The sequence below is a fragment of the Fukomys damarensis genome, unplaced genomic scaffold (assembly GCF_012274545.1).
Source record: "Fukomys damarensis isolate Sample0158 unplaced genomic scaffold, DMR_v1.0_HiC HiC_scaffold_21, whole genome shotgun sequence".
NCBI classification, from domain to species: Eukaryota; Metazoa; Chordata; class Mammalia; order Rodentia; family Bathyergidae; genus Fukomys; species Fukomys damarensis.
The window spans coordinates 34,073,117-34,082,197 of record NW_022900933.1 but is presented as its reverse complement, the minus strand read 5'-3'; the positions used below and the strand labels follow the sequence as shown (position 1 = coordinate 34,082,197).

At 52.0% G+C, this 9,081-nt stretch overlaps 1 protein-coding gene across 1 annotated transcript in view; it reads left to right on the top strand.

Annotated features, from left to right (window-relative positions):
* Window positions 1-3,911: 3,911 nt before the first annotated feature.
* The window catches only part of Clmn (calmin), a 28,704-nt gene continuing 23,534 nt past the window's right edge, over window positions 3,912-9,081 (top strand). Inside the window, exons 1-3 of the mRNA XM_033766736.1 lie at window positions 3,912-3,948; window positions 5,168-5,229; window positions 8,456-8,551. Coding sequence (XP_033622627.1) covers window positions 3,912-3,948; window positions 5,168-5,229; window positions 8,456-8,551 — 195 coding nt within the window. The remainder of the gene's footprint in view (window positions 3,949-5,167; window positions 5,230-8,455; window positions 8,552-9,081) is intronic.

Genomic DNA, 9,081 nt, shown 5'->3' with positions numbered 1-9,081 from the left:
ACGAAGGCCATAGCTTTTGTGGAGGAAGTGGTGAAGTCTGCTGGTGGCCCCCGGCCACTTCTCTCAGCCTTCACAGCACTGGTTGAAGAGGCAGGCTCCCTAGTTCCTTTCCTGTAGCAGTGTTGCTGGCAGAGCAAAAGCAGTCTTCGTCCCCGACATGGCGCTGTAGCTCATACCCTGGTGGTAGGTCTGAGAACTGCACTGGGATCCATCTGAGCCCTGCCTGACCCCTCACACCCTCAGCCAAATGCTGCGCCCTCAAGGGGAGCTCTGGGAAGTGAGCAGCTAGAGGTGAGGCTGTAGCAGGTTCTGTCCCTTCGTCTACTCTTCCCTTCTGCCCAGCAGCATCTCTGAGGCTGGAATCATTGGCTCCAACCGGCCAGTCCAGGCCAGACACCCCAGGAGAATCAGATCCCCCCAGCCTGGGAATTCAGTGAGCAAAGTCACTCTGCAAGGTACCCACCATTGGGAGGAGTCTTGAGGACAAAGGACAGGGAGTGACTTCCTTACCTGGTGCCCCCAAGAGATCCCCATCTGATCTGTCATTGATTAAACCTGAGAACCTTTCCTCATTTTATGGGCCATGGTGGGGCCAGGTCTTTCTCCACCCCAGGCTGACAGGCTACATCTGCGTCTCTGCCCTGCACAAAGGTCACCGAGAAACTGAGCGAATTGTCCCCTCTTGCCAAGATGGTATTCTTGGACTATGCCATCATCGACTGACACGCTGGGTTAAATGCAGCTTCCTGGACCTCTGTCTCAGAGCATATGCAGGTCATGGTGGAGCCTGGGAAGTAGCATTTTTAACTGTCATCCCAGAAGTTCTTGATGGCATTGATCAGTGGGCCACATTTTAGAAACTGAGTCAGTCCTGATCACATTGAAATTTTGTGTGTGAGATCCTTTGGGTGGCAGTTGTGTGCGTGTGTGTGTACCTGTACGTTTTCTCCGGTTGTGATGAAATTTCAGAAGATAGTAGTTCCCTCTGGGCTTTCCTGTGTTGTTATAATTTATTATAATGTACACGTAATTTGTAATAAGCAGGTATAATACTAAGGCTTTGTGCTGGGCAGGGAAGAACAGAACTATTACAGAAGAAATACTGTCCAGGAAGTAGATTTGGGAAAATGTGGATCTATGGACAAAAGGCCACCAGTGTGGCCTCAACTTCAACTCCCAGAGCCAGCGTCTCCCTCTCCATGCTCCCCAACCTGAGCCAGCCCTTGGAGGCTTGCAGAAGGGAGGAACAACCCACTTCCCATTTTCGAATGGTCTCTTCTTGGTGAAGCCAGAGCTAAAGTGGCACCCGGGAGTCTGGCCGGGTGGCGTCAAGCCACAAAACGGGGCCTTCCTCCTTTCAGCCCCTGTCCCTGGACCCTGGGCCTGGTGCACTCCCCCTCAATCACCCGCCCACTCTCTGACACCCCGGCAGGCCAGGCAGAGCTGGGATGGTGATTTTACAACGCAGTTATTACTCTATTGCTGCCCAGTAAACCCACCCCGGCCCCACAAACACTCCCCGAGAAGGCCAGACCCATCCAGAGAAATGGTTTCCTACACCTTTACAACGTGATGGGAAAAAAGGGGCCGTTGGATTTATGGAAACTATATAAAGTTTATGGAGTCTTGGCAGGCCAGAGGAGTACCGTGTGCAGGGTGGGGGTGGGTGTTCTGAAACATAAGGCCCAGCCAGAGCTGTGGCCCTCTGTGTCCAGACACCAGACGCCACCCTGAGACCCAGGCACACTGTGTGACCCTGGGGACTGGGAACCTGGCTGGGGGAGCAGCTGCCGGGATGCGTTTTGGGATGATCGTGTGTAATCTCCATAACTTTGCTGTGAGAGAGGCATGGCTGTCCTCATCTGTCGGGTAAACTGAAGCAGAGGCATTTTGGAAGGTGCAAACTTGCCCAGGGTCACAGTGTGAGCCTGACTAGATGTTCCAGGGCAGCCTGGGGCTCTCACGGTCCCTCTCTCTAGCATGTTGAGCAATGTGTCCCTTTTTAGGTCTTAAAAACAGGGTCTTCATACTGTTTCAATCTGAGGCTTGTGTGCTATGTGTGATTTCGTCTCATCGCCCCTAGAGAGCCTCCAGTCATCACCCCTATGCTGGAGCTGGTGGGGGGAGTTGCCCACTGGTCTTGGCTGAGCCAGAGATGAAGCCAGCCAGAGGCTGGTGCTGGGCCAGGGCAGAGTTCAAGCACGCAGTCTCCGCATTCTGGACCCCCAGGTCTCCATCTCCCATGGATCCCTCTTAGGGCCCTGCAGAAGCAGCTGGGGAGTGCCCAGGCCCCTCCTCCTCTCCCAGCACCCTTAGCGCTTCCAGTCCATTTCTCCTCCCACGGGTGCCCCGTGACATCTATATGATCTCTCTCCTGCTCTGCTGTGAATTCTTGGAGTGCAGATTCCATGAATGCTTAATTCTTCATTGCTGATTTTGCCTACAGAGCCTGGCATAGTTCCCAGCATATAATAATCACTACATAAATACTGGCTGGAGGGATAAATGGATGGGTGGACAAGTGCATGGACAGAAGAATGGGGGGTGATGGGTGAATGAATGCTTGGAGGGATAAAGTATGTGTAGATCGTCCGCATTCACGCCCTGGAGTGCAGTTACAGCAGCAGTCTGGCCAGGCTCTCACAGGCTTTTACTAAATGCACTTCTGTTGCAGGGCATACCCTTTGCTGTCTCTGAGGCCCGATGGAGAAACCAGCCTACGTGTTTGAATGTGTGTGTAAATACTTTACAGTCCCCATAAACTGGTTTAAAGACAGGTGGGGTGCAAATATAAACCGGGGCAGCCTTTGGGGAGGGCAGTTTGGAAGTAGCTATTAAAATTTTAAATGTGCCTACCACTAAGACCCAGCCGTTCCACTTTGAGTTGGAAAGGGTAAGAAATACATTCGTGCTTTGTGCACAGAGAGCCAAGGGCCAGGGCACGAGAGAGAGAGAGAGAGAGAGAGAGAGAGAGAGGGAGGGAGAGAGAGAGAGAGAGAGAGAGAGAGAGAGAGAGAGAGAGAGGAGAGAGAGAGAACTGAAAAATCACACACAGCCTTCACGTCCATCCAGTGGGGGCAGTGACCTCAGGCCGTGGGAGACGCTGCAGTTGCCAGAGAGAGTGAGGTAGATCTGTCGCTGCAGAGGCAGGAAGATCTCAACTGGGGACCAGGCTCCAGAAGTCCGAGACCGTGACTCATGGGTGGGCACGCGGCCCTCCTGCTGCCTCCCATCCCTGCCACCTCCTCTCCCTTCTCCTCCCCTGGCTCCCCATGAAGCAGTTTACTGGAATTAGATCTTTTCACTCTTTCACTCTTACACCTACTTGCCAGTGGGTGACCTTCCCTTTCAGAAAAGGAGAGAAATGAGAGAAAAGCAGTAACGAGCACAAGCACTGTCTGCCGACTTTTCAATTAAAAAGATTGAAAGGCGTAATATTAAAATGTGATTTACGGAGGCCAAGAGGAGAAAGAAAGCACTCTAGTCGTTACAGAAAACTGTAGGCTTTTCCCCCCTGCAGGAGATAAATTGGCTCCCACTTTCTTACTGCTGAAGAAGTGTGAAAGTGGCTTCGGCATCTGCGATATGTTGAAATCCAGACCACAGTGATTTAGGAGACCTCTGACTCTGGCATTTCGGGGGAGCCCCCTGAGGGGTGTGGCAGCTTAAAGCCGTGGGCACTGTGACCTCTGCGGGAACAAGGTCCAGCTCCTCCAGGGCCTTCAGACAGCTCCGGCCAGTGTGCTCGGAGAGGTGGGGGGGGCAAAAGCTCAGCAGCCGTGGTCCCCGCTTGGCTGTGAGTCGGTTCTTCTCACTTTCTTCATCTGAAAAATACAGATGCTAACCCTGCCGACTGTGCAGCCCTGGGGCGAGTATGCCGTCTACCGGGCCTCAGTTGTCTGAAGGTTGTCATGGGTCTGCCCGGGGTTACAGTGTGGACCAAATTTGGTAACGCATGGGCAAGGCCTAGCTTGGCTTGGGCCCCACAGTGAGTGCTCCTGCCTCTTGGTAAAAGCACGCTTATTCCTGCCTGCCGCAGACACCTTGGCCATTGTCAGAAGAGCTGGTGTTCAGTCCCAAGCCTTCCATTTCCAGGGCGCCTGCGGATGTGGGGCCCAGACCTGAGTGTGGCCCTACTCCATCTCCCGGCAGCCGCCCCTGGGTCCTCTTGGCCGTTTTGCTCGCCTGGAGAGGATGAGTTTCCCCTGGTCAGGGATGTTGTAAGCTTTACAGATTCATAGAGACAGGCAGCCCCTTGCAGAGGAGAAGGGAGTCCAGGGATGGAGTGGGGGGAAAAGAAAAAAGATTCAGGTGCAACATGTATGTGTACCAACTCCCCTGAAATGAATGTATTCATTATGTATCTCAAACATGTTCTTATAAAAACATAAATGAAAAACAAATGGCCTCAAATGGAGCTGGTGGCTGGCAGAGGCCCTGCACCGTGAAAGCTCTTGGTGAAGGAGCCCTTTAGGGCATCACTGGCCTCGGACAGAGGGATCCAGTCCTGGTTTATTATGTCCTTCCGTTATGTCCCTGGTTTATTTTGTCACTGTGGCTCCATGACAGGTGCCTAGAACTCTCCCTTCTTGGAAGATTCGAGGATTTTCCAGGCTCTAAAAATTTCGCTACCGAAGAGGGATGAGTAGCCTTGTACCGAGGACAGTGCTGTGCCTGGTGTGTGGGATCCCAGACGTCCTTAGGGTGGTTTCCCCACTCTCAGCATGCAGATGGGACACAGCGTGGGAAGCTGGTCTGAGGCATTAGTCTTTCCACCACTCTCGGGGCGAGCCCCAGAGCCCCCACCCTAAAATCCAGTCCCTGGCTTCACCCCAGCCTGCCTCCATGCTCACCCAGCTCATGAGACCTTTCTTAGCCAGTCTCAGCCACTAGGTGGCCACTGGGCCCTGCTGCCTGAGAGCAGCAGGTGTGTGTGTGTGTGTGTGCACTCATGGGTTCTGCAGGGCTCCGGGCCTCCGCTGAGGAAATGGGTTCAGGGTGCCACAGGAGGCCTGGCCTGCCCCTCCTGGGAAGGGCTCCCTGTTCTTACCTGGACACTCCCGGCCTCTGTCTGCCATCTACACCACATCTCCCTGGGAAAGGGAAGGCAGGATTTTACATATACAACACCAGCAGCTAACAGCTAACCACGTGTCTTTGTTGTCAGTTGAGAGGGAAAATGTGCAGAAGAGGACTTTTACTCGATGGATAAATCTACATCTTGAAAAGGTGAGTGATGATTTGTGGACGAGTTAAGTGGTAGACATTTCTATTACTGAGTCTAGAGCTCCTAGAAGGGTGTGGAGGAGGCAGCTGTTCTGTTTTGGGTTTTGGTTGTTTTTTGTTTGTTTGTTTGTTTGTTTTTTGAGAAAAGATTTTACTATGTAGTTCAGGCTGGCCTTAAACTCACTGTGCTGCCCAGCCTGGCTCAAACTCAACAGTGATCCTCCTCCCTCAGCCTCCTGAGTTTTGGGACTACAGGTGGCTCTCTGGTTTTTGTTGGCATCGTTGTCATTTGAGCATATATGTCCACCTCTGAAGGCTGCTCCCACACCCATGTAGTATGTGCTGTCTGCCCTCCTGCAGTCATCAGCAAAGTTGAGGCGGGAACGCTGGAGCAGATAGCGGACAATATTGATGCCAAACAGTCGCACACTTCATAGACACAAGGTGGTCACTATGCGCCTCAAACCCTTCCTGGCACAACCTGGGGTCCCTAGCAGGCTCTATTAGGAGGCGCTTGTTGGCATCGGACTGAGTTACACGAGAGCTCTGGATGTCTCTCAGCAAAACTAGACGCCCGTTCACGTAACAATGATGTTGGTGCTAAAGTACCTGCCAGGATCCTGCTCGGTGCACTGCACCCGCTTGTCTCCTTCCATCCCTGGACAGCCTGAATTGCCCTCTGCTGCATTGCACCCCTCTCCCAAGCTCTTTATGTGGCTGCTCTGGCCCATTTAACTCATTGGCCCCTCGCTTCCCATTTGTTTACTTGCTGTGTTTTTTGGCCGTGCTGTTTTGAGTTGCATTTTGTCTGCAGGCTGCTCTCACACGCACTGTACCAGAGCAGCCAAACTGTCTCCTTCCAACAAAAGGCTACAGAGGAGAGCAGAGCAGTCGGAGAAGCAGTCCCGAAGGGGAAGGGGGAGTACAGCAGCAGGAATCCGAGCCCTCCTCCCTGGGAAGGCTGGGCCCCGGGACTGCTAGCACTCACTCTAGAAAGTAGTAGGACAAGAGATGAATTTTTCCCTTTTTGAGAAAGCTGCTATATCAGGATTCATTTCACCAACTTTGCCACTTCCTCCTCCCTCAGCACCTCCAGCTACACCAGCCAGCATCTCATTCCTCACGGAAGCTGGTTCTGCCTCGCTTTAGGGGTTTCCCGCATGTCTCTGTTCTCCTTTTAAAAGGTGTAAGATTTGCTATTGGCTGCTCTTAGAGGAAATCATGGCAAGGATTAGAAATCAGGGAAAATAAATGGGATTTTTGGAAGAGGAGCTCTGGACTGAAATTCTGATTCGCAGGGTTCACCCTCAGGCTAATATATTTCCCGGGCAGGCACCTGACCCCTGCCCTCTGTGCTCACCGCAGAATGGGTTAGCACAGCGCTGTTTCTTAACCCACCATCATCTTGACCTCTTCAAGTCAACGAGTGCACACAGTGCACGAAGCGTTGTTAGTCATTTACCAGTGGATTTGACCATTGGTGCATTTTTGGCATCGCTCGTAAAGTGAAGTGTTATTTTTTTGAAGAAAAAAAAAAAGCAGGGGGGTGGGGGGACCAGTCTCTAACCTCGAGTTCACTGAAGTCCTAAATTAATGCCTGATGTATGTCAGGGTGGTTGGAAATTCCTACTGGGGAAACCAAGTAGAGCTGTGGAGTATTTCTTTCTTTTTTTAATTAAAAAAATAAATACAGAAAAGAACAGAGGGTCATATAGCAAATCCCCCACACTCACTCACCACCCAAAGTGAACCTCTGCTAGCATTTATCATTTCAAGGGTTTTCTCCTCAGCCAAGCTGCTGCCCCTTTCCTGGGGCAGGTGGGCAGCGCCAGCTCCAAAGATAAATCAGATAACACCTGAAGCTGATGCGTAATAAACAGGGCCAAATTAACAGCCGTGTTTCCAATCCTGAGACTTTCAAGAACAGCCTTTCATGGGAAGGAAACCCAGGAACTCCTTGGTGAATTGGGCTTAACTGCAATTTGAAGGCTGTCAGGAATATTTACTGAGTCTCTGGGCTTCTGGAAAAATTCCCTAATTTACTGAAGGAGTTCGATCATGCAGAAAGCCCTGGGGGAGCTGTTGCTTGGGCCATACCGATCCCCTGAACGCTCAGCCAAGTGTTTTGGCTGGAGCCGTTTCAATCCCTCCCCAGCGTCCAGCACGATGGCCCCAGGCCAGGCCGTGTGGAAGCCTCTGTGCCGAGTAGCTCCTGCAGGGACAGCCAATGCAAACCATTCTTCAGGTCTGAGTCCAGAGCCAGGCCGGCCACGGTCGGGCTGGTAACACGGAAATTTTGTTAGTCCATTTATCAGGGGTGTTTTGTCGGGGTCTCTCATTTTCTGCCTCGCATTAACGGGAATAACATTTCCGTAAGAGCCTGGTAACCTGATGCCGATGCTGCTGGGGTGGAATGTGCCCAAGGAGCCACGGGAATTTGCAAAGAAAATAGTTTGCCTTTTGGTTCAAAGTCACTGCTGCCCTTGAAGCAAAGCCCTTTTCTGTGCACCTGTGGGTATAATCACCCTGTATTTTGACTAACTGGGGGCACAGGGACTCATATAAAGTGTAAGGAAATGCCACCTTCCTTAATAAAAAATAAAACACAGGCCCACCGAGGCTGCCTGGGACAGGGGGCTTTCCCAGAGGAAAAGGCGGCTCTTTGCCAGGGCACTGTGTTTCCAAGACTTCCCTTCTCCCTGGGTCTCTGTCTGGTTAGGGTTGCCACAGCCCCAGGGACACTGCAGCCCATCGGTCCTGTCTTCTGTGTGAGTGCCCAGCCTTCTGCTGTCCCAGGAGCAGACAGAGCATCTGGCTGTAGCAGGGTTAGAGGGGGGACTTCGCTCGGGGTGGGAGCTCACAAAGAGTGTAGTGTCTGGGTCCTGTTCCCTAAGGTTTAATGTTGTGTGAGGGGAGTGAGGTCAGGTAGGTGTGGTCCGCAGACCCTGGGGTGGGTTGCGGGGAGGAGCCCCACCAGGGCCCAGAGGCCAGAGTATAACTGTCTCCCAACCATGCCATCTAAGTGAGGGTCTGGGGACAACTGTGTCCAGCCAGTGTGGCCTGATATAGGGGGTGGCTCCCACATCCACATCCAGAAGACTGGCTTCCTGCCTCCCCTGAGGGGATGCCTGGAGGTTTCCTCTTGCTCTGACAATGAATCTCTGACATAGTTTTGGGGATTACACAAGTCCCTCCCTTGTCAGCTCTTTTCTTTCCACTGCTTCCACAGTGTGACCCACCTCTAGAAGTTACAGACCTCTTCGTTGATATACAAGATGGCAAAATCCTAATGGCTTTGTTAGAAGTCCTGTCGGGGCGGAATCTGGTATGTATATCACAGAAGGATTGGGAAGAAATAAAACACCAAGGAAATCACTGCCGAAGGTGTCTTAGCTTTCTCTCTCGGTGACAAAATACCAGAGATAAGCAGTTCACGGAGGAAAGGTTTATTTTGACTCCTAATTGCAGAGGTTGCAGTCCATGGCTGCTGGGCCCTGTGACTTTGGACTGTGAGGAGTCTGATCATCATGCAGATAGGATGTAGCAATGTCACTGCTCACCTCATGGGGCCAGGAAGTACAATGAGAGAGGAGAGGCCAGCTCCCTCATCCTCCCTTCACTTCCTTCACCCAAGCTCTGCCTCCTGAGGGTTCTGCTACCTCCTAATCCTTCCATAGGCTGGCAACCAAGTGTGTAGCCTATCGGCCTCTGGGACCGTTTAAGATCCATTCCATAAGAGGAGGTAAATATGCGCGCACACAAACACACACACACACACACACACACACACACACACAGACAGACATGGTCGTATGACAAGAACCACGGAAGGGTGACATTCCTTTATCAGTGACA